Here is a 24,612-nt window from a genome sequence, read left to right on the forward strand (position 1 = left end):
AAGCTCATTAAAGAGGGGGCATGACGGAGTTCCCTAGGGAGGGAGTTCCACAGAGTGGGGGCCACCACAGAGAAGGCCCTCTCCCTCGTCCCCACCAGTCTAGCTGTCCTGGCTGATGGGACAGAGAGAAGGCCATCCGAGGCTGATCTTGTTAAGCGGCCTGTCTGGTGCTGCTGGAGGCGCTCCTTAAGATAGGCTGGGCCGGAACCACATAGGGTTTTAAAGGTCAAAACCAACACCTTGAATTTGGCCCGGAAAACAACTGGTAACCAGTGCAACTCCTTCAGCACTGGAGTGATGTGATCTCGCCAGCGGCTGCCTTTAATCAGGCGAGCCGCCGCGTTCTGCACCAGCTGCAGCTTCCGAAGGGCACGCCTGGAACTGCCTCCCAGGACACCTGTGTGATGCCCCCGCCGATTCCCTCCTCAAACCCCACCTCTCCAGTGAAGTCCTCGGCATAACCCTGCCAGCCCCGTCCTCGGCTGAAGGCACGGCTCAGCGCGCGCGTCCAGGCATTCTCCCCCTTCACCACTGCCTCTGTCCTCGCCTCCTCCGCATCGTTGCTTTCATTGTTATTGCGCGCTCCTCGGGGCAGGCTCCGTCTCCGCACGGCTCCTCTGCAAGGGGCCGCGCGCGCTAACGGCGGGCTGGACGGCCCCCCGCCAGGGTGCTGCCGCCGCAGCCTGCGCGGAGCAAGGCGCGGGGCTGGGGCGCCCCCGGGTCCCGGCTAGCTCCGGAAACCCCCGTCCTGCGCAGCCCCGAGCGACGACGCAGCCCCGTCCTGCTGCGCGCGGGGGCCCGCTGCCCGCTGCGAGCGGGCTCGCTTCCTCGCGCGGAGGGCCCCCGCGGCGCCCTCTCCTCGGCCGCCTTCGGAACGCGGCATCGGCCCAGGCGAGCGCTTCCGCGCGCCCTGCCGACGGGCACCGAGCCTCGAGGCGGGCGCCCGGCGCGCTCCCCGGAGCAGGGGCTGGGCTTGCGCCCCGTTAACGGGGCCAGAACGGTCCGGGTGGGCAAGGCGCCTGGGAGCGACTCAGTCCCGCCGCCGCCACGCGCGAAGCGAAACAGCCACGGGCCGGAGCGAGCCCCGGAGGGCCCGCTGGCCCCGGCTCCCCCTGCGCTGCCCGGGAGCGTGGTTCCCCCCTAAGCCCCCCCTTTGTCTCCACCCGGTGGTTCCTCCCTAAGCCCCCCCTTTGTCTCCACCCGGTGGTTCCTCCCGGGCCCCCACGCTCTCCCGCGCATGCGCGGTGGCGCTGGCCCGGGGAACGAGGCTTGAGCCATGAACGCGGAGCAGGAGCAGAAGCGGCGCTTGGTCCGGGGGCAGATCCGGGATTTCCCAGACTTCCCCTCGCCGGGGGTCATTTTCCGGTAAACCCTCCTGGACCTCGTGACAAAATCCCGAGAGGGCCCCTGAGCCTGTGCAGAGGGCAGCGCGCCCCCCCCCCTTCCTCAGTCCGCGTGGGGCCGGGCCTCGAGGATCTCGGCTGCTCCCCGGGGAAAGGGAGGGAGAGGCGGGGCCCGGTCCGTTGCCGCGAGCAGAAGGCCAGGCTTCTCCGGTTGCCCAGGAAAATGCACTCTTCGCATGCTCGGGGGAGCTCCTCTCTCTCCGCTCTGGTGGCGTAGACTCCCCCAGCATGGAAGAGGCGCCAGGGCTCGGTGTGAGGAGTGAGGAGGATGAAGAGGGGGAAGACTTAACGAAAGCCGCACGCACGTGCCCGCGCCCCGAGGGGGTTGCAGTCTAGGGACGGACGTGGGGAAAGCAGCAGAGGAAGGAAACGGAGGCCTGGCTGAGAAGGGCAGCGGCTGGGCAGGCATGTCACAATTCTTGCGCTTGGCCTGCGGTGGGTGAGAGTTGGCACGGGAGGTGCGGAGCAGACATTTCCCAACCTGGCGCTTTCCCCTGGCTGGGAATGATGGGAGTTGTAGTCCAAGACACCTGGAGGGTAGCAGATTGGGGAAAGCTGCCTTAAACCCTTCTGACTGGCAGGGGAGCCAGCAGGCCACAGCACAAAGTGGAGTGACCTTGTTCTCCCCTCCCTTTCTTTCCATGCCTGGGCGGACTCACCCCCAGCTTCTTTTCTAGCTCATCATCTGCCTCCGTCTGGGAAGGGCTGGTGCCTGGGCCTGAAAGGCAGAGCCCGCTTCCGTGGGGGAGTAGCCCTGAAATGGTTAGAATTTGATCCAGCGGTTTCAGTGCTTCTCCTGGCATCAGGGCACCGTTTTATTGGTTTAATCGACTCGTCTACCCATTAGATCAGCCTTCTCCAGCCTGGTCCCGTCAGCTTCAGCCAGCATGGCCAACGCTCATGAATGCCGAGAGTTGTAGGCTAAAACATCTGGGCCCCCGGTTCAGGAAGGCTGTGCTAGATGAATCGATTAGATCACTAACAAGGTGCTGTGATTAATTTGGGCAGCATATTTTTAAAAGCTATTTTAATACAAAAAGTTATACAAACTTCTGATAGAAGGAACTATCTCAACAGATGTCTCCCCTCGCGTGTGTGTGTGGTGCGGGGAGGAGAACGCCTTTTTAAAGACGAGGCCTGTTGTAACACGCAGTATGTGTCACCTAAGAATATTAAAAGTATCTGGGGATTTTGCTCCATTCTTATTCATGCAGATACATGCCCACTTAATTACTGAACTGACTGACCAATCCGTTGAATGTCCACTCAGAAATAAGCCCCGCTGAGTTTATAGGACTTACTCCCAAGCAAGTATATATAGAATTGCATCCTTAAACTCATATCATGCACTAAGATTTCTTTAATTGGAAACGTGGTGTTTTGGCTGCCTTCTCCATAAGCATCTATGGTTATGGAACCGATGGACCTGGTTTGCATATCGTAACTACCCGGGGTGTTTTTTAACCCCAGGTAGTTGTGTACAAGTGGGAACAGTCACTCCTGCTCAGCTAAACAACCCAGGGATGCGTCATCTCTGGGCTGTTTATCGAGATAAACAATTTATATAAATCTATGGTGTGACCACTTAAAATACTGTGTACAGTTCTGGTCACCACACCTAAAAAAAAGATATTGTGCTGCACTGAAAAAAGTGCAGGGGAGGGCGACTAAAACGGCTGGAGCAACTCCCTGTGCAGGAAGGTCACAACAGCCGGGATTGGTTAGCCTGGAAAAAAGGAGGGTCAGGGGAGGCACGATAGAAGTGTACAAAATTATACCTGGTGTGGAGAATGTGGATAGGGAGACATTTTTCTCCCGCTCTCACCCAAACAGGTCATCCCATTAAGCTGATTGGTGGGAGAACCAGTCCTGCCATAAGGAACTCCTTTTTCACACAGCATGTAGTTAAACTATGGAACTCGCTCCCACACGATGTAGTGATGGCCACCAATTTGGGTGGCTTTAAAAGGGGGTTGGACAAACACATGGAGGAGAAGGCTATCAGTGGCTACTAGTCTTCATGGCTACGTGCTACCTGCAGTACCAGAGGCAGTATGCCTGTGTACACCAGTTGCTGGGGGACATGGGCGGGAGGGTGCTGTTGTGGTCATGCCCTGCTTGTGGGTTCCCGGTCGACAGCTGGTTGGCCACTGTGTGAACAGAATGCTGGACTAAGCAGACCCTTGGTCTGATCCAGCGGGACTCTTCTTCTGTTCTTATGAGATGTCCATACACAGAACTCTAATGGTTCAGGATTACCTAGGATTTTAAAAAAATCCTGGGTAGTCATGACATGCAAACAGGGCCATTGCCTTCCATTCCCATTTTGGCCCCATTACATTGAACAGGAACATGTATAAAGGCAGGCGTGTCGGTGCCATGTCACTCTTCTTGGGATGATCCTGGGCGAGCGGGATTTATTATGCTAGCTCCAAACATTGGCCCTGGTGCTGTAGGAATCCTTGGAGGGAACTGCAGCTGCTCTTCCAGGTGGGGTTTATATTTCCAGGCTTGTGAAATGCCTTGCTTCTCTGTCCTGCTAGCGATATCAGCCAGCTCTTGAAGGACCCTCTCGCGTTCAGAGCCGCCATCGATCTGCTAGAAGCCCATGTCAAAGCCTCGCACCCAGAGGTTGATTACATTGCAGGTGAGTCGGGACAGGCCTGCTTTCAAAAACTGGATGTGGCTTTCCACCCAGGGACCCAGCTTGTGGGGACAGGGCAGGATTTCCAAAGAGAAAGGGACAGGAGTGCAAGCGTGCAGTGAACCTTCCCTCCCTCCCTATCCTGCCTACAAACCCCTCCCCACTTCCACCAGACTAATGAGAGCTGGTTTTGGTTACTCTGCATTGCAGGAGGTGAGTGTCTTGCAGGAGGTCATTGGAAGACTTTCCGCAGTTTCAGACCGTTTGCAAAGGGTTATAATGTTTTAGCATTTAGATTTTGCCACATGCAATGCTGCTTTAAAAGCAAAAAGTGCTTGTGTTTGCTTTGATTAGGTCTGCCTTGAATAGCCTCACATACAGATGAGGAGGTGCAAATAGTTTTTCCCTCTTCCTTCCCTGTCCCATTTTCCTTGTGTGTTGTATAATTTTTAGATTGCAACCTTTACAGTCAATCATTAAACTTTCTCATGTACTGACAGATTGTAAGCTGCTGAGAAGCGGGATGAAAATACTTTAAATTGATAGTTCTTGTTTCTGGAATGTACTTCTACAGACTGCAGGAGGGAGGGGACTGACATGGCTGAATGTTCCTTCGTACAGAAATATTTCCTGCACGCACACAAAATGGGCCTGTGCAAGGGAAAGTTCTAGCCTGGCTTTCCCCTGGATAGGCTAGCTTTCTACATGCGAGCCTTCTTTTATACTATACGGGGAAGCGTTCTCACCCCCACCTGCAGTCTGACCTTGCACAGGCCAGAAAGCCTGGTTTACAACCTCATCTGCCATTTGTAAGTACCAGGCCAAACTCTCTACTCACAGTCCAAAGTCTATCCTGGAGTTGCAGTTTAACATGGCAGAGCTGGGATCATGCCATGCACCCTGTCTTCACTCTGCTTCCACTAGGTCTCGATTCCCGCGGCTTCCTTTTTGGGCCAGTTTTGGCACAGAGACTGGGAGTTGGATTTCTGCTGGTTCGGAAAAGGGGAAAGCTCCCGGGTCCCACGGAATCTGCCTCCTACACCCTTGAATATGGCAAGGTAATCATTTCTTTGAGGAGCTGGGTCGAGGGTGGGGGATAGAGAAGGCAGCTTTCCCCAACCTGGCGCCCTCCAGATGTGTTGGACTACAACTCCCAGCATCCCCAGCCAGCTGGCTGGGGATGCTGGGAGCTGTAGTCCAACACATGTGGAGGGCGCCAGGGAATGCTTGAGTAAAACAAAGGATCCCAAATCCAGCTTGGATAGCGATGATTCATGCTTCAGTCATCGGGGGGTGCCTTTTGAGAATACAGTGGCATGTGGTCTCCGTGGCATTAGAACCACCGCATGCCAGCGTTGCCCCTTTGGGCAAGAGTAAACCTGAGTTTTCTTTTACATCCTGCAGGCTGAGCTCGAAGTCCAGAAGGATGCGGTGAAGCCAGGTCAAAAAGTGATCTTAGTTGACGACTTGATCGCCACAGGAGGTGAGAGGAAGGGAGAGTCACCCTGTGTGTTGGGGCAGAGGGTCAGCAGTAGCTTCTTTTCCAATCTAGGGCTTTCTGCACCCTACATTTTCCAAAATGGGGGACCAGCAGTTGATCATTTCTTCATCCCAGGAGTCTTAGGGACAGTCCTGGGTGCAGCTGAAACCATCACAGCACCTACAAGAGCAGCCTTCCCAACTGGTGACCTCCAGAGGTGTTGGACTACAGCTCCCACAACCCCCCAGCCAGCACCAGGTTGGGGAAAGCTACACTAGAGCCTAATCTGAATGTTGGCGATTTCCTTCCATGTTCCATTTTAAGACTGACTACATGCACAGTCCACCCCCACCCACCGCGCGCGCACCCCCCCCCCTACCTTTTGCCCTGTTTCCCATGTAACCTGATAAAGAGTTCTGCCGAACTCAAAAGCTTGCATGTTATTTTGTGACATTTTGGGTGGCCCTAATAAAGATATAGTCCTGATCATAGGGATGTTGGTGTTGTTCTTACGAGCCCACACGGCTCCCTTTGGCTTTTTGTCTCAGCTGAGGAGTCATTCTTGTAAAACTGAATGCACTGCCGCAGGAACTGCAATTCTTTGGCCCAGCCTTTTGTGATTGCACCCAAAGGGAGCATCTCTACTACTTAAAATTTGTTCCAGGAAAGTTTGCAGATGTGGAGGAAGTTCGCAAACTTGTGGTCAGTACTTGGTAACATTTGGGAAACCCCCAAAAGGAAGGAACGAGCAGCAAATGGGGAAAATTACACAATAAAGAACGGGGGGAGGATTTGCTCAGACTTTGCCAGCCTTTTTTGAGCTCATCTCTGCAGCTGGAAAAAATAATTGTCTGTTGCTGTTCTTTACCTTGAACTATATATGTGTTCTTACAATACCAACTTCTGTACTCCATAGTTGGGCAGTGCCTTTACTAGGACCCACCAGAATTCCACAAAACTCTGCAAGCTTTTGGATTCTCCAGAACTCTTCAGTGCACTTGCAGAAAGAGAACTGCTAGGTGTACTCTGATACCAGCAACACGTACCCGACTAATCTGTTCAGATTGCATATCTCCGTTTTGAGACCGGGTCTGTCAAAACGGCAGGCCTTTTGGCCATACCACCTGGCCAAAGCTTTGGACTTTACTGTTTCTTCTGTCATCCCGATGAAAAGTTCTGGAGAACTCGAAAGCATGCACAATTTTGTGACATTTGGGCTGGTCTTAAAAAAAATATTGCCCGACTGGATTTTTCTCAGGGGCTCCCCCAGCTACCCTGGTTCCTGTTTGTGTGTGTGTGTACTTCTGTACTGTGTGTTCAGCCACGGCCCCCACTAATGCCTATTTTAAGCATTTGTAGACTGCTTTTCAGGTGTAACAGTGGAGGCAGCAGCAGTAGCAACTGAGCTGCGAAGTTTGTCTTCTCTGTCTTGCCAACCTGCATTGACAGCCCCTCTCTCTCAACCAGGGACTATGCGAGCTGCCTGTGAGCTGATGTCCAAGTTGCAGGCCAGCGTCCTGGACTGTGTGGTGCTCATAGAGTTAAAGTTCCTCAAGGGAGCAGAAGCGCTCAAACCGTTCCCCCTCTACTCTCTGCTGCACTACGACTGACCCCGGAGACCAGCAGCTTCTAGCACGCGGGAGACCAGCAGCTTGTAGTACCGCACAAGTTTCCCCTCTCTCTCTCCCTCCCCCTCCCCCCCCCTTCCACTCATGGGGATGAAACAGCACCCAGCCAGACGTCCTCCACCTTTGCTTCAGTGGCATCAGCACAGCGAGATTGCCCCCTAGAAGCATTGCTTTCTCCCCCCTACTCCCCTCACCTGACCCTTGCTCTCAATGAGTTGGAGCTGTTGTTGTGGTCTTTTGAGTTCCTTGGGCTTTGCTGTAGACGTGCAATTAACAAGACTGAATTATTTTGGTATCTCACGTGAGCTGTGTGTGTGTTTTCTAAAGAGGACCAAAAGGGCAAAAGGGCCTGTCCTTTGTCCTGGAGAAGTTTGTTGGGCTCTCTCTGCAGGGGGAAGGTCAGCCTTCAGCCTAACAAGGGGCGGGGAAAAACCTCACCGGAACTCAAGACTCGATTCTTGCTATAATCTTGGTGAGTAAGAGCTTATTCAAATGCTCTTGAGTAAGCTCTTACTCACCAAGTGTGCCTTCTCAAAATACAACTAGCTTAATCATGCTAGGAGGCGAGCAATCGCTTCTTTCTTGCTAATGGAACATGGCATTCTCAGCTCTGACATCATTAGCAACCCAGAGGCCTTTTGCAGGTAAAGCACTCTCCCGTCTTATTGTTACAACTACATAGAACGCTGTGGAAGCATGTGGGCACAGCAGTAAGTGATGGTGAGAGTACATCGTTGTCTTATTTTAGGGCTCGAATGAAAAGGCACCATCTCTGCCAGCAAGAAGCGTTTCTTCTCCTTCGCTGGAATCTACAATATTTTTTGTTAACTGCCCAGAGAGTTTCAGCTATGGGGCGGTATAGAAATATAATGAATGAATAAGAGGATTAGAGTCCAGGGGTTGCCAAGTCTGGCACCCTGCATACGGTGGGTTTTTAAACTATAAGCCCTATCATCCCTAGTAAGCAGGCCCACCAGTTGGGGATTGTGGGAGTTGTAGTCCAAACAATCTGAAAGGTGCCTGGTTGCCAAGTCTCCCAGCAACAGAGAAAGCCCTGGCTTTTGAGTGGTATAGAAATTAAATTAATAAACCTGAAATGGTTTAAACCTGAATTCACTCTTAATCCCTTGCAGCAAAAGTTTGTCCCATCTGCAGAATCATTCTGGTTGGTAAATCTGTTACAATAAAATCATGCTGCAATAGATCCTATACTTCTTTGCTTACATTGTTTTGTTCTAATTATCAGGCAGAGAAACCCCCAACTCTAGAGCAGGAGTGGCCCCATTCTGTGCGCCGTGTGAGATTGAGGGCTTCCTGTTCTGCTACCTTAGAAACTGCTCCAAGAGAAAAATTCCAGTATCTATATCGGCATCATACGTAGGCCAACCAAAAGATCACCAAAAAATGTGCAAGCTTTTGAGATCTCCAGAGCTCTTCATCAGGCAAATTGTTACAAAAAACAGGTTTAGGGGAGGCAGAGGAATAGGGGAGGGGAAAAAAACCCTTACTAGGGGGCAGGGTGGCTGCAGTGGCTTAGTGGTTAAGACGCTGAACTGCAGACTGGAAGGTCGGCAGGTCAGCAGTTCGAGACCCGAGTGCTGCATGACGGAGTGAGCTCCCGTCTTCGGTCCCAGCTTCTGCCAACCTAGCAGTTCGAAAGCAAGAAATTGCAAGTAGATAAATAGGTACTGCCTCGGCGGGAAAGGTTAACAGCGTTCCGTGCACCTGGGTGTTCAGTCATGCCGGCCACATGACCACGGAAGCGTCTTCGGACAGCGCTGGCTCTTCGGCTTAGAAACGGGGATGAGCACCGCACCCTAGATTCGGACACGACTGGTTGGGGACACCTTTACCTTTTAGGGGGCAGGGTGGTGGTGTATGCAGGTCATGCAATGGTTTGGACCTGCAGCTGCCCTTAGGGTTGCTGGGAACAAGAGAGCAGTTTGGATTCCCCATTTTCTGAGAGAAAAGGCCAGTTTCTTTTCCCTAGATGAACAGAAGTATTCTGCCGCTCTTTTTTGCCATCGGAATACACCATGCGGACTTGTTACACACCCATTCCTTGCCTGGTTTTTCATAGGCGATTGCAGGCAGGTTCAAGGCCTGCTGCTGTTCCAGTTCGTCTGTCATCTGCTGGTTTCTGCTTTCTCGTTTGCTGCCCAGAGTTTACTGATGAGCAGCTTAAAAATCCTTTTAAGTAGCAGCCACAGCCTAAGGAGAAGGTTGTGCTGGGGAGACTGAAGAAACCTCCGTTCTACAAGCTGAGGCGCTTGAACAACTTACTCTGGGCACAGAAGAGACTCCTGCCTGCAGAACATGCTCCACCGCTGGTGGCTTTGTAAATAGGATAGTGCGATCCAGAACCGGCACAAGCTCAGCAATGTGGGACTGCAGGGCGAGAGACAAGACTTGGGTTGCGACCCGAGATCAAGCCCCTATTTAGCCATCAAATTCGAGGGCTATACAAGCACAGATGAGGACACTGGGTTACTTCCTAACTCAACTGATTTGAGATGGCTAGCCAACCACGAACACCCCTCCACTCACCTTGCAATAAATAGGCAGAAGCTTGAGGAGGGCAGCATCTGAACTTCGGTCATTATTAGCTTGAGGCCAGGCGCTTGCCTCCTTCAGAACACCCACAGCTGCTCAGAGACAGCTGCTGCCAGGATGCACAACAGGCCTCCCATACAGGAGGCCATGTGGGGTTGTGCAGGAGCAAGAAAGAACAACCCCGCAGCTAGAGGTGAGACAGCACAATGCCAGGGCAAGATGCGATATGCATATATCCATAAGGAAGTCTACTCTTCCCCCACACGCACACAGATTTTACACCAGGGATGGAGAGCCTCTTTCAGCCCAATGGGTGAATTCAATTTTGGGGAGACTGTCGGGGGCTGCATTCCGAAGGCAAAGGGGTCAGGACTAAAAGTCCAAAAGAACCGGGGTCTGAGCATAAAGCTCTTCCTGCCAATGACTATGCCTCAGGAGAGGCATGTCAACCTTTTAGGATGGGGGAAGAATTGTGCAAAAGCCAGGAAACCAACTTTGCCCGTGCAGGGGATGCAGTCGTGCCTAGTGCAATGGGACAGCCGTGGAAGCTTGGAAGGCCAGGTTGGGATCTTCGGCAGGCCAGATTTGGCCCCTGGGCCTGAGGTTCAACACCACTGTTTGCCAAGCCCATGACTGCAGGAGCAACGGGCGAGAGCTCCAAGCCTTTTCAGGGTAGAGACTGGATGTACCAAGACCCTGCTCCTTTCCCCATTCACCTCTATCCGCTGCCCCTGTTCCTTTCCTCCATTGCAGTGGCAGCTGGTGATCTAGCTCCCTTGATGAGGCCGCGTATTGTGTTGCTGTAGGGGAATATAATGGCTGGAGGGCACAAAGAGCCCGTCTCAACCATCTGTGCATAGTAACGCCTTGGCTACGCAGGCTGTGTGGGTCACTGCCCTTTCACTGAAGCTGGGAGGCAAGTAACAGACTTGTAGTAAGAAGCACTACTCCTAGCACTCTCTTGAAAAAAGTTTAATGCCAAAGTTCATATGCAAGTCACATTTCAAAACAGCACAGATCCTTTTTTAAAATAAAAAGGTACTTTTCATCCCCGCGGCACTAGCATCCCTTTAAAAGCCTGGAGGAAACAGATTCCAACTCCTTTCCTGGAAAAGAGCAGCCCATCTCTGCCCGGCCCAGCTCAGTAAATGGAAACTCTTGCATCATGAAAAAGGAAGGTAGAATTTTTGTGGTCCTGCATAGTCATTCTCCATGCCTCACCCAATCCAGCATGGAAAAGCTGCATTGAGGAAGATCATTTAACATGTAAACAGGGCAAAAGTTTGGTACTTTGAAGTTACGCCAACCAGAGGGAATTTCCAGGAGTTTTGAGAGTGCTGCCCCCTAGTGGTCATGGCTTGGCATTTTCACCTCACCAAAAAGGGAGAAAAGGAGAACAACCACCTATTTCTTAAAAAGCAGCCAGGGTATTTCCCAATTTTGCTTTACCGGTGCCTCTAATAACTGGAAGGAGAGAAAAATGCACAAATGTCTCCAGCTAAAGCTCGTCCAGAAGAGTCTTTGCCCAAAGTAGATCTCAACAAGAACTGCACAGTTGTTATGCCAGAGGTCTTGCTCCGGGTGTGGAGGATCAACGCTGCTCCTCTTCCCGCATCTTTGCAGCCAACCTCTCTGTGACGACATTGAGGTCCACACTTTTGTTCAGCTTGATGTACGTCTCTTTCCGGATGGGAAGGATGCTCGCCCAGTCCGGAAGCAGCTCTGAGAAGAGACGAAGGTGCTTCTCCATCTCTCCTGCACGGACAAGGAAAGATAAGCAACAGATAAGCGACAAAACCACCACCACTCCTTGCTGTGTCACCTGACTCATTCCTCCCGTGCAACAGTTTCCATTAAGTTTGGTTTTATTGTTTATAAGCCTAGGTCATCACAACATAAAAAAGAAAATATCCAGAATATTATAGAGGTAAAACAAGCAAATTAGACATAGATGAAAGAAAATGACTGATAATTCAGGGCCAACAAACTAAAATTAAGGTTAAAAGTTCCCTGGTACTGATTTCCAAGTTTTATAAAAGTGTTGGTTGAGGAAATCAACGTAAAACATACAAGCTTTAAAATTGAGCATTACACAATCAATTTTCTCTAATACAACCTATTTCACCCGCCTTATTATTTATTTATTGCATTTATATCCCACCATTTTTCCTCTAGCAAGGAACCCAAGGCGGCTTACATTATCCTCCTCTCCATTTCATCCTCACAACAACAACCCTGTGAGGTAAGTTGGGCTGAGAGTCTGTGACGGGCCCAGAGTCTGTGATGAGCCCAGAGTCACCCAGTGAGCTTCCATGGCCGAGTGGGGACTAAAACTCAGAACTCCTAGCCCCCAGTTCAACACTCTCACCACTACACGACACCGGCTCTTATTAAGTCTGTTTACTAACAGCTAACGCCATTATTAAAGCGGCAACTCTTCTCAAGATCTTTATGATGTTATAGAGCAAGAACTCTATCTGCTGGCCACCTGGCCAGTTTGTTCCCATTTTTAGCAAACCAAACAATGGTTCCATCAAGAGCACACAGCCCATGTCCACAACAGGAAACCCGTGCTCACTGCAAGTCCCATCATCCCCAGCAAGCAGAGGCCAATGGCCAAGCATGCTTAGAGTTGTAGCCCAAAACAGCTGGAGGGCACCAGGTTGGCAAAGTTTGGGAAAGGGAGTTGCTGTGGCCAAATGGCTTCCCATACAGAGGAAACTGCCAGAGAGCAAGGAAAACGGTGGGTTTGGAGAACGTTACGTAGCCCCCCGTGCTGCAGATTTGCTTAATTTGGAGCCTGCCTTTCCACCAAAACCTGGTGCTCAAGGTGCTAACAATAAAACGCAGATTAAAAACAAAACCTTCACTAAAACATAACAGAAAAACAAATTAAAAACAGAAGAACAGCAGCCAACAAATTAAGCCCCCCGCCCCGAAACAGACCAGCTCTTGAGCTCCTCAGTAGAACACCTCAACTCTTATCTTGATTTCAACCAAAGTCACAAAGAAATAAAAGAGTAATATTCCAATGACGTACTCACTATAGCAACAAGAGATCTTAACTTTTTTGCCGTACTGCTGAGAAAGCAGGACATCGGCTTGAACTTTGGAAGTCGACAAAGCAAAACCTGCCACTGCCAACAGGGTTACCCTATTCCAAGAAGCCAGCAGGAAGTCTCTTTCTCTGCAGTTCAAACCTGCTAGTTTTCCCCTCAAGACCTGGATCTAAAACGTAGGGCCCTGCTTTGCATGCAGGAGGTCCCAGGTTCAATCCCCAACATCTCTGGGTAGAAGGGAGAAGTACAGTTTCTCTGCCTGAGATGCTGGAGAGACATGGCCAGTTACAGGAGACCAGGGGTGCAGAACCTCAGGCCACAGGCCAAATCGAGCCCACCTGGGGTCCCAGTCCAGGGTTACCCAGATGGCACCAACCCCTTCCTTCCTTGCAACTACCAGCTTCTATGCAGTTCTCCCCTCCCCCTTGTAAAAGGTTGAAATGCCTCTCCTAAGGCTGAGTTAGTGGCAGGAAGAACTTACAGCTCAAATATACTGGTAATTTTGGTGCCGCCCACCACCGGAATATGGCCCCTGAGTACATCTCTGAAATGGAATGCAACCCTCAGGCTAAAACAGGTTCAACACTCCTGGAGTAGACAACCCAGAGCTGTGGACCAACGGGCCGCCTCTGCATACGAGCATCCCCAGGGCAGACCAGCTCCATGTTTTCCTAAAAGCGCACGTGTCAGACCATCAGATGCCACCTTCTCTCCCACAGAGGTCACCCAGCCCCACTCCCCTTACCGAGCGTCATAAGCGAGCGGTAGCTGGCCATCATCCGCTGGCACGCCATCTCCAGGGAGAGTGCCTGCTTCTTCTCCGCAACGAAGACGTTGCGCAGGACCCGCGCCATCTCCGGCAGGCGGCCCAGCATGTCCAGCCGTTGCTCCTGTTGCGGGTTTCGCGTCATTAACGCCTGCAGCTTCTGAGCTTCCTTGGCTCGGATCTGGGGAGAGAGATGGGCAGGTAGGCAGAGGGAGAATGTAGCTTGGCCACAGCAAGACACGGGCTAGACTCAAAGAATCGTAGGGCGGGAAGGGGCCTATAAGACCCTCTAGTCCAACCCCCTGCTCAACACAGGAATCTCAGAATGCAATCCAGCCCTGCCTGAGGCTGACCACCTCAGGGCTGGATTGCAGCACTGCACTCTACGTGGGGCTGCCCTTAGGGTCAGCCCAGAAGCTGCAGCCAGTGCAAGACGCAGATCTCAGATGCTGTTGGGGGCTACCCCTTTTCAGCACGCAGCACCATGGCGGAAGGAACAGCCTTGGCAGCCTATTTGCTGCCAGGCCAGGCTGGAGGCTTTGCTGGGATCCGAATGGTGGAGAGCACGACTTCTCCTTCATCAGGCTGCCCTGTCACCGGGCTCGTTGGAGGAGGCACTCCTGGGGGCTCCACGTGGACCTGTGGTCCGCCTGTAGTTCACTCAGAGTCGTGCTTTCCGTGTCCTGGCTCCCTCTCCTTGGAGTTCCCTGCCAGCCACTTTGTTTCTGGCGTCTGCTAAAGACATTTCTATTTAAACGAGCCTTTCCTGAGTGACCAGCCATGGTTTCATTGGCACAACTCGATTCTGAATGTTTTGAGTCCCCTTTTCCTTTACTATGCACCGCTCAGGAATCTTTTTTTTTATTTTTAAGAGAGAGCAGTTTATAAATGCCGTAAGTAAGTCAATAACAGCAAAACAAAAAGTAGAGAGTGAGTAGCTTCGGAGTTCTTGGCTGTCGCTTAAGCTGCCGGCACCCAACGGCCCCCGTCTGCCGAGGCAGGCCAGTCCCTTGAGAGAGGCCGCCCCCATCAGCCAGATGGGACCTAGGGTACTGCTGGGTCCTGGCTTTCCGCTACTGAGGAGGGGCCAGCAGGAGGCAGAGCAGGATCCAGCGCTGGATCACTGGGCAACCTGCAGCACACGAGGAACCATTTCAGACCCCCAACAGTTTAAACAGGGTGGAAAAGGGGGCTTCTTCCTTACTTCAGTGTACTCTGGTTGTACAGTTTATTCAACCAGAGGGGTGCAGGAGGTCATTTCACCCCTGCCGCTACTCCCCCATGTCACCACTGTAGACTCTGGTTGCTGGATCTTTCCAGGTTCTAGTAAAAAAACTACGCCCAACATGGATCCTGCCAGCCTGCAGTCTGCCCACGTCTGCTGTAGACCCATTTTTTTCACTTCCTCAGGGCCCACAGAAGAGAAGGCAAAGTGAAGGCACAGCACTCACCCTCTCCAACAAGGACTGCGACACCCCTTTCAGGCTGCCAGGCGTGTCAGCTGGAGCAGGCCGGGCCGGCTGAGGAGACTCCAGTGCAGAGGGGCTGGTTTCGGCTGTCCTTAGGGCCAGGTTGGTCAAGGCTTTTTCCATCTATTGCAGAGAGAGCCGGGGGGGGGGGGGGAGAGTGAGAGGGTGGAACAGCCACCACAGGCCAGTGGTTTCTCATGTGGCAAGCAGAGATTACACTGCTGAAAAATATCTGTAATGGCCTTCAGGGCAGGCCTTTGAAAAGCACACAAGCTGCAAAAATGATCCCAAACTCTATCGATTCCCCCTCCAACACACGCATCCTCTTTCTCTCTCTCTCTCCTTTGAATGGCGCATCAAAAAAGGCTAAAAGCTTAAGGAGGGGCCTTGACAGCAGCTGCAGTAGCGCTGCACTCTTTGCATGGTGCAGCACTCCGGGGACTACTCTCCCGTAGGCAGAGGACTGGGCGAGTGGAGCAGTCAGCCTCCCCCTCTCTCCCGCACCTGAGTAATTAACAACAAAATGAAAAGGATTAAGGAAACAAGCTTTCCCTGTCCGATACTGAAACCTAAATGTCTGACCTGTCAGAAAGAGAAAGGAAAACCACTGCTAGGCCCACGCTGAATTGGCCCCACAGAGGAAATTGGCTGGCTTGTGTCTGCAGGACAAGAGAGGAGGAGCCAAAAGTCACACAGCTCCGGGTTTGGGGACCAAAACAATAGAAAGGCCCATTATGGATGGGGTGGAGACCCTTCACCATCACGAAGGAAACGGACAGGGAAGCAGCAGTGGAGGTTGGTGACTCTGACGTCAGTGGGGTGGCGAATCTGCTCCAGGTTGCAGTCAGAACCCTAAAGGAGCTATCCCAGCCACCGCTGGCATGGGGTAAGAACATATCAGCCGCCCTGCAGGATCTCCTACAGCATCCCGTTGCCAAGCACGGCCAAGCCACTGCCTCCGCTCTCCGCGCCCAGGCAGAGGGCCTCCCGCTCGTGCCCAGTCCTACCTTTGGGGTCAGCATGCTGCGTGCCTTGGCCAGCACCTCCTGAGCCGTGCTGATCCTGTCCGCCTGGGGGGGCTGGGGCAGCTCCGTGGCGACAATGTCGGGCACTCCGTCCACGTCGAACCGCGGGTGCCACCTGGTCAGCTTGTGCTCTGGGATCGCCATGGGAGGGTGGAGGGAGGCCAGGAATGCCTGCGGGGAGACGCAGGAAGGGAGCACAAGGGAGAAGCGTCTCTGCTTGTGCCCAGGTGGAGGACGCCGCCCTGCAGCAGCTCATGCTATACAATGGGGGGGGTCAAACCTCTTTCACCCTGAGGGCCACGCTCCATTTCGGAGAAGCTTGTGGGGGCTGCGTTCAGTGGTGGGTGGGCGAGGCCGAAATACCAGCCTATTTGAGCTTAAAGCTCTTCCCGCCAGCAAGGAGGAGAGGCATTTCAGCTTTTTAGAATAGGGGGAAACTGCACGACCACCAAAAGCTCGATGGTTGGGGGAACGGGAACGAGGGTATCTGGGGACCCCCAGAGGGCTGGATTGGGACCCCACGCGGGCCGCGCTGAGGCTGTACAACTTGTGGGACAAGCGCTGCCTAGGAGCGACTTTCCCCACTGATACTGGACAGACAAGAAACGGGAGGGAGAGGGGGCCAGGCGTCGGCGCATGGACACGGGAGACACGCGCACACACCTTGTGATGCTCTTTGACAATGTTAACCAGGTTCCTGCCGAATATTTTCCGGCGTTCCATGAGGTGTGCAGCTGACAGCTTCTCTCCTGAAACCGAGATGAAGGTGGAAGGTTCAAGTCCCCATCTGGGCTAGTCCAGACGCCCTACCCTGGGCCCCCCAGGTGTGCTGGACTGTGACTCCCATCATCCCCAGCCAGCACAGCCTTTTACAAGATTGTGTTGAGGATAGAACAGGATCTCCCCATCCGCGCATGCCGACCCAAGTGCCTTCAAGCAGGGCTAGGCAACCTGGGGCTGTCCAGATGTCTTGGACTACAACCCCCATAATTCCCAACCACTGGCTGGGGCTAATAGGGGTTGCCATCTGAAACATCTGGAAGGCACCAGATGCTGCCCACCCCTGCCTTAGAAGAAGCGTGGGTGCAAGAAACAACAAAGGAGGCCCTGAAACATCATGTTGCTTGTGGGGGAGGCTCTGAAGTTGCAGATCACGTTGGATGTCAGCCAGCCTGATTCCTGCCTTTGAAATCGCCTTTTCTCAAGTGAAAAGGCTGCCCAGAGCAGGAAACCCTTCCAGTCCAAGGCAGGACACCCGGGAGCCTTTGAAGGTGCTGACCGGGCCAGCTGTCTGCAGAGGCCGCAGACATCTCCTGCACTCTGGGCTTGCTGGGCTTTTGGTCTACACTTCTTTCCCTGGCCATTTTCTGTGCGTGCAACCTTGCTTTGTCCTAGCCCCTTAAAAAAAAATTACACACTTCTGCAAACCTCAGCATTCCCCCAAGCCTGCTGGTCCTACCTCTCGCACACAGGTGGTGCTGTTTTGGCTACATAAGGATCAGCACTCAGCCCTTGAACTTGGGAAATAGAGGGAATGATAATTAGCTTCTTAGCTAGACAAGACAGCTCAGGAACCCCCATGAGATCCAACTGGCAAGAAGCAACCGCATCCCATTTTACATTCCGGGCTGGCTACTAAACTCAAGATCAAGTGCCCAGGATAAAATCTAGTGAAGCAGCAGCGAGGCCATATACCTAAACGCCAGAGTAGTCTCTTTGCAATCCGACCAAAATGTTCCATTCCAGTTTTGTAGTGGTGCAGTCTTTAGCAGCTTGCAGGATGTACTTATTACCTGAAGTGGTTACCACGGCACACCCAGGGCAAGAGGGTCCGGGATGGATTAGTCCAGAGCTCAACATGGAACACATGCTGGTGCTTCACAACTGAATTACCTGGCACGCTCCTGGCTTATTGACGCATCGCTTGTGATGCAGACAGCACACTGGTGCCCAGACACGTACCTGCCCCCAGCACAGGTTCAAAGGTAAGTTGGTAGGTGCATCGTTTCTGCCCGCTGCTGCCAAAGGTAGGTATGTTCTTCTCCTGGCGCAGAGTGTAGGAGGCTGGGTACACAGTCTTGATCTGACCCACGTTCCGCTCTTCGAACTGCCTGCGGAAGGACAGGGAAAATATTAACGGCCAGGGTCAACCCTTCCCTAAGGAGACAACTGAACCTGGAATGATCGTCGCCCATCTATTAGTTATGGTATGGTTCGTGCTTGATTTTAATTTATAGAAATGTTTATTTTAGTGTATTTTCTTTGTCAACCACTTAAGAGAGATTTTTTTGAAAATAAAGTGGCAAATAAATGTATTAAATAATACATAAATAAAAAAGTGAAAATGGCACCCCAAGCAAGTCTCAGGGGGTTCATGAGGTTTTGAGGTCTGGCAGACAAAGAGGCAAACCTCCTCAGTGCACAGACTTGTGCCCCTTTTAAAGATTAATCTGAAGGCAAGAGCTTGGCCCAAGGTCCTTCCTGCCCAGCGCTCTCCGGTCCAACACCAGCCAGGCAGAAACCCCAGGAAGCCCTTGAGCAGGGCAACAACCACCTCGCAATACTGGGGGAAAGTTGGAAGTGTCCTGCTCTCGAACATGGAGGCTCCACTGCCGATTATCACTGCCAGTAGCTGCTCTGATGTACCGAACCTCCATGGCTTTACCTAATCCTCTTTAAAAGCCACCTGCTGGTCAAGTACAATGGATTTTACAGGTTAATCCTGGTTTCCACAACCTGTTGTCCTCTAGGTGTGTTGCACTCCAACTCCCACCATTTCTAGCCATGCTGACTGGGAATGATGGTCATTGCAGTCCAACACATCTGGAGGGCACCCGGTTGAGGAATGCTTTTTAATGAGTTGCTGCATGAAGTATTATTTTTTGCTCATCCTAAGTAGTCAATTACATAGCTTATTATTTCTTCTTTTTTAAAAGACCAGCCAGTCTGGACTGGAATCCTAATGTACCTCACCACTTTGTAATAAGACTGCTGTAACCGTCCCTTGGTTATTACAGCTCAGAAGAATGGAAGAGCCCTGTTGGATCAGACCAAGATCCATCTAGTCCAGCATTCTGGTCACACAGTGGCCAACCAGCTGCCTTTGGGAAACCCCACAAGTAGGACATGAGTGCAACAGCACCCTCCCGGCCGTGTTCCCCAGGAGCCGGTACGGAGAGGTGTGCTGCCTCTGATCCTGGAGGTAGCACATAGCCATCAGGACTAGTAGCCACTGACAGCCTTCTCCTCCAAGAATTTGTCTAACCAGTATTTACCAGACAAAGAACTGCTGACCTTTATGATGGCAGCATCTCGTCAATTAATAGCAAAGAATTAGAAAGAGTCTACAGATCAATAATTGTGTGGTATAACTACCTTTGGAATACTGTCTTGGATGAAACACTAACTAAACAGATAAGGGCACACAGACAACAAAAAGAATCTGACACCTTCTGTACAATCTGGTATAAATTCATAGACTTTATCAACAAACAAGGATCCCAGAGAAAACCACTATCACGTCATGGACAGATATGGAGAGATACATTTCAATAATTGCAACTGAGTCTTAAACCCCTGACAAATTTCTGTGGATAATATAAGGTTATTAATACATTGAAACTCCTGTGATCCCAGTTGACTGCAACTGAATTTCCTATGTTTGTGTTTTGTTAGAGTATTTTTATGTGCTCACTGATTACATTGAAAATATATGATCGTAATTCAATAAAAATAATTTTTTGCAACGAATCCGTCTAGCCCATTTTTAAAACCATCCAAGTTCCCCATCACCAAGCTGAAGCCGACTGCCTACTAGAAAGAGCCGTTAATTTGCTGGATGGACCAACAGTAGCTCTCTCTGCCCGTCGGGCCTGACCGCTCTCGGATGCATCCTCCCGCAGTCCCAGCTTCCATCCACCCCAGCAGAGGAAAGCTTACTTGCGCATCATGTCTTGGACACCTTGCTTGACCTTGCTGAAGGTCGCCGTCTCCGAGCGGTTGAAGAGCATCCCCACGATGGTGTCCAGGCTACGGAACATCTCAGCCAGCACCTTGTACTTGTAAGGCAGCGCGAGCCCCGGGGGGACATCCTGCGCGAGGGCATGGAAGCGCTGGTAAGCTGGGGCCTTCTGACTGATAGACGATGGGGAAGGAAGAAGAGTGGGTGGCGTGTCACAGCTCGGCTCCTTAGCCAGGGCACCCACGCGCGCAAGAAGCCTGAATGCGAGACTGCAAGAGGAGGCAACTAGTTCCGCATTCTTCGTGAGACTTGTTTTGTGACAGCCCAGGGGTGGGCAGCATGCAGCCCCCCGCCCTCCATGCCAAGGAAGAATAAAATTGGCTTTTTGTTGCCAAAATCCACAGAAAGGACAAATTTGTTTTCAAGCTAAATTTGTCCTGTCAAATTTAGCTTGAAAATTTGCAGAACAAATTTGTCCTGTCCTGTCAAAGAACCTATACTGGCAAACAGCCATTTTTTTGCTGCCTCGGGCAGGTTCAGGAGGTGGAAAGCACCCCCCCATGCCCAAAGTTGCCCACCCCTGCGACAGACACCCCGCAATATATTGTATTTTTCATATTTCAATCTTTTGTAGACTGCCCAGAGAGCTTTGGCTATTGGGCACTACAGAAATGCAATAATAATATCTTTGTTATATTGTAATTTTACAATTTTCCACAGGAGGCCCAGCCCGCCCAGCCTCAGATCAGTGGACTTCTGCTTAGGGTTGGGCTGTTCATTCAAGGCCAATTCTCCGAACAGTTCTTTTTCCCACCTGGTCTCAGCTGCAGACTCAGGATCCTTTGTGGCCAGCCAGAGTTGAGACACGTTTCCCCCTTTCTCCACCTCTTCTGACTTTTTCCTCTCACGGAACTTGGATTCCAGCAGTCGAGCCCGTTTCAGCCTCCTCTGTATGTCACCGTCAGCCTCCAAGGAGCCAGTCGGCAACCCGACTTTCTGCCCCGGTGCGTTCATCTTCCCCAGGCGACTGCTCAGCTCCGCAAGCTTCTCTTTGGAGGTCTCCTGTTCGGAAGGCAACAGGTCTCAGCGAGGAAACGGCCTGCCTTATTCGCATCCCTTACCATTGTGCGCTATTTTGGACAACCAGGAGCAACTGGCCATGTTATAAGGTTTCTCACAACCCAGAAAAGTGCAGAAGAGACAACTCTACCCCACTAGGGAAAGCTGCAGTTCTGTCCACTTCTAATGGATAAGCCAAGTTAAACAGCCTAGAACAGGGATAAGGAACCTGTGGCCCTCTGGATGATGGACTCCAATTCCCGTCAGCCTCAGCTAGCATGGCCGATAGTCAGGGATGGAGTTGGGAGTTCGAAACATCTGGAGAATCACAATTAAAGCCAGTGTGGTGTAGTGGTTAGAGTGGTGTACTGGGACTCGGCTTCAAGTCTCGATGGTCTTGTAGGCCCCTTCCAGCCCTACTATTCTATGACTGAGTCTCCACTCGCCCATGAAGCCCACTGGACGACTGACTCAGCCTAACCCACCTCACAGGGTTGCTGTGAGGGTAAAATGGAGAGGAGGATCATGGAAGCCAGCTTGGGTTCCTTGCAAGAGGATAAAACATGGGATATAAATGTAATAATAATAAATTACCCCACCTCATGCTTACCAGAATTCTAGGGTCACTATCCTTAAAACCCCAAGCACCCTCCCGCCTCATTACATTGTATTTGTTTGTATTTTAAATTTTGAATGTATTGTACACCACCCAGGGAACTTGGGTAATTGGGCAGTTTAAAAGTAAAATAAAATAAAAGCTTCACTAAGGCAGTGCACTCCAGCAGTGTCACGATAATTCGTCACTCGAGTTTGATCATCTCCTGCAGTTACTTACTTTCAACATGTATATCCTACTTTTCTGCAGAAGCCGCCTTGAACACTTTAATCAGAATCAAAGCAAGGGAGTGTTAACGAAGCCATCTTAAAGAACGCTATTTTGCTTCTTTACTCACACCCAGAGGCACTTAGGCAGGCTTTACAAGAAGTGTGTACAGCCTTATCTGTTATGGGAATGGGCCTTAGGTCTGTGGTTGAGCACATACATTTAATGCCAAAGGTCCCAAATTCAGTCCCTGATATCTCCGTTTTAAACAGGTCAGGTAAGGAGGTGATGGGAAAGACCCTTCTCAGCCTGAGACCCTGGAAACCTGCTGGCAGTCAGAGTAATTACTGGAATAAATGAACACATAGTCTGACCTGGTCTAAAGCAGTATTTTATGTACAGGGAATGTTCCTCTTCAAAACGCAGGACAATTTATCCTCTGTGCAATTTTACCCTCGCCTATGGCAAGTAGCAACCGCCCCCAGGCGAACAACCAAAGGGCAAAGAGCATTAAAGATCCCACCAAACTGCCACGGCCACCACCCTTGCTGCTGTTCCAGCGCTCAGTCACTATCCTTGCCATTTTTAATCAGAACACACTGCAGGTCTAACACAGTGCTGCAGCGATGTGTGCGCTCTCTCAGCTTTGAAGGAGGGCTGGCTCTTCAGAAAAAATCAGAGAGCCTGGCAAGATGTATGCTCAAGACATAGTGCTGAAGCAGCTCGGAGACAGCCAGGCTGACTCTGATGCGAGCTTGCAGAGACAACAGAACACTTCAGCGGATGCACAGGGATAGCAGTGTATGCAACCCAGGGGCCGCCCGCTCTACCCTCCGAAGCGAACCTTCTCCTCCGGCACCGCCATGCCTGGCTGCGTTGCTGTCTCAGACTCGGGGCCTGGCGAGAGGATCTCGTTCACCAAATCTTTCGCCTTCTTATCCAGACTGGAGGGGCTGCAGGGCCCAAAGGCTGTCGGGGAAGAGGGGCTGAAGGCCTGAAAAACAGAAGTGCTCCCTCAGAATCTGCAGCCGCCCCCGCTGAATACCGGAGTTGCAGGAGGGCGGAGAGGAAAGGCAAGAGCAGGAGGCGGCTTGGGGCTTCGTGGGGGCATCCAAGGGGCAACCATGGGGAGCAGGAGCTTGGATTAGGTGACCCCCCCATCCAGCAGTGCCATCACGTGTGCCCTGGGCTCCCGTTTAGAGGTCAAGGAACACAGAAGAGCAGGGTTGGAGGGGCCTGTAAGACCTCCGAGTCCCACCCGGGTCTGGCAGCAGCTGTCTCCAGCTTTGCAGCTGCTGGCTGGGGGATTCTGGGAGTTGAAGTCCGACACATCTGGAGGGCGCCAGATCGGAGAAGGGTGCCGTGCAGACAGGCTGGGCTTTTTAACAACAAACAAGCAGACGGGCTCATTGCCAGATGCGAGAATCAGATCGGGGTGGGCGGCGCCGAGGCTTACGCCGGCGATCCGAGGCGCGCTTCGGCGGGGGCGGTCCTGGCGCTCCCAGCGTCCCCCAGCCGGCAGCGCCGGGCGCTGCGCGGCTTGCTCCCCGGCCTCGCCGCGAGCAGGGTCGCGCCCGCCGGCGCTCGTGCGGGGCGGGCCCCTCGCCGGAGCCGCCCTGGCGGATGGCGCCGCAGGGATGCGGACCCCGAAGGGGCGCCGGCCCAGCGGGAGGGCCCCTCTCCAGGCGAGGCTGCGCGCCCCCGGCTCCGCGGCTCGGGGCCCCGAGATCAGCCCGGCTCCGCGCCGCCGCTCCTCAGCGCACAGCCCGCCGGGCGCCGCTGATCCGGGCCAAGCGAGCCGAACTCGGCGCGCGACGCCGCGTGCGCACGCGGGGAGTGGAAGCTCGCGCTCGCTCACCGCCGCCGCCGCCGCCGCCGCCGCCTCCGCGGCGGGCATCACCAGCTTCTTCCGGGCCGGGGTCCCCCTCGCCCCGCTCGGGGCCGGGCCGCGGCCTGCGACGGCGGGCGCCCGCGCGGCCTCCGCGTCGGCCCGGCGCCGCTTCCTGCTGCCGGGCGGAGCCCGCGGGCCGCCGGAGCCGCGCGGGGTGCGAGGCGGGGCCAGCAGGGCCAGCCGCTGCTTCTGCTCGGCAGGGTCGGCGCCGCTCGGCTCCGGCGCCTTCCGGCGCGCGGCGCCCCCCGGGCCGGCGGGGCCCTGCTTGCTCCGCGGGAAGAAGTCGGTCAGGCGCAGCTGAGCCATCCCGGGCCAGGCGGGCGGGCGAGCCCCGGCGGAACGCTCGCGCTCCTCGGCGGAACGCTCGGCGCCCCGGGAACACGGCGCCGCTCAGCGCTCCACGCGGCGCGACAATGTATCCGCCTTCCGCGCGCGCCGCCCCGCCCCGCGCCTTTCCCGCGCGGGCTCTTAAAGGCGCCGCGCCGCGCCGCGCGCCGCCTTCCCGTTCGCCGGGCCCCGTCTTCGCGCGCCGGGGGAGGCCCCAGCGGCTGTCCCGGGGGGTCGGGGGGGGGGCTTGACAGAGCGAAACCGCTCCTCCCGGAGACAGCGGCCCCCAGCTGCGCTGCAGCGTTTCATTACGTCTTTTGAAGGGCGGCATCGTGCGTCGTTATGACCCTCTTAGGGATGCTAAGCTATTGAGCGGTGTGAATGTGTTGTAATGAATGGGTGTACATGTTCTGCGCCTAGCAAAAAGAAACCAAATGCACAGTTACCAGATGGGGGATACGTGCCTCAACCACACGACAAGCGAGAAGGATCTCGGAATGGTTGTAGAACACAAGCTGAGTATG

The 24,612-nt window shown here is 53.1% G+C and overlaps 2 protein-coding genes across 4 annotated transcripts; one reads left to right on the forward strand and one right to left on the reverse strand.

The window, feature by feature from the left end:
• Positions 1-1,237: 1,237 nt before the first annotated feature.
• Positions 1,238-8,377, forward strand: APRT (adenine phosphoribosyltransferase). Of its 2 annotated transcripts, XR_014784704.1 has the most exons (6): positions 1,238-1,365; positions 3,947-4,050; positions 4,972-5,105; positions 5,452-5,530; positions 6,995-7,615; positions 7,663-8,366. XR_014784704.1 is itself a non-coding variant. In XM_084812756.1 (5 exons), the coding sequence occupies exons 1-5, from the start codon at positions 1,277-1,279 to the stop codon at positions 7,135-7,137; spliced, it is 549 nt and encodes a 182-aa protein (XP_084668882.1). In that variant the 5' UTR covers positions 1,238-1,276; the 3' UTR covers positions 7,138-8,377. The 2 variants fall into 2 exon arrangements, 1 of the variants encoding a protein (XP_084668882.1); XM_084812756.1 differs by having other exon boundaries at positions 6,995-8,377.
• A 2,280-nt stretch (positions 8,378-10,657) lies between these two features.
• On the reverse strand, positions 10,658-24,151 carry CDT1 (chromatin licensing and DNA replication factor 1). 2 transcript variants are annotated; one of them, XM_084812770.1, is made up of 10 exons: positions 23,747-24,151; positions 22,715-22,864; positions 20,803-21,050; positions 19,967-20,161; positions 17,990-18,138; positions 16,691-16,776; positions 16,010-16,198; positions 14,985-15,125; positions 13,513-13,714; positions 10,658-11,463 (listed from the first exon to the last, which is right to left on the reverse strand). In XM_084812770.1, the coding sequence occupies exons 1-10, from the start codon at positions 24,065-24,067 to the stop codon at positions 11,300-11,302; spliced, it is 1,845 nt and encodes a 614-aa protein (XP_084668896.1). In that variant the 5' UTR covers positions 24,068-24,151; the 3' UTR covers positions 10,658-11,299. The 2 variants fall into 2 exon arrangements, with proteins under 2 accessions (XP_084668896.1, XP_084668894.1); XM_084812768.1 differs by having other exon boundaries at positions 23,732-24,151.
• Between the last annotated feature and the right edge of the window lie 461 nt (positions 24,152-24,612).

The sequence above is a fragment of the Heloderma suspectum genome, chromosome 8 (genome assembly GCF_057233095.1).
Source record: "Heloderma suspectum isolate Gila_16-S chromosome 8, 16-S_ref, whole genome shotgun sequence".
Lineage (NCBI taxonomy): Eukaryota > Metazoa > Chordata > Lepidosauria > Squamata > Helodermatidae > Heloderma > Heloderma suspectum.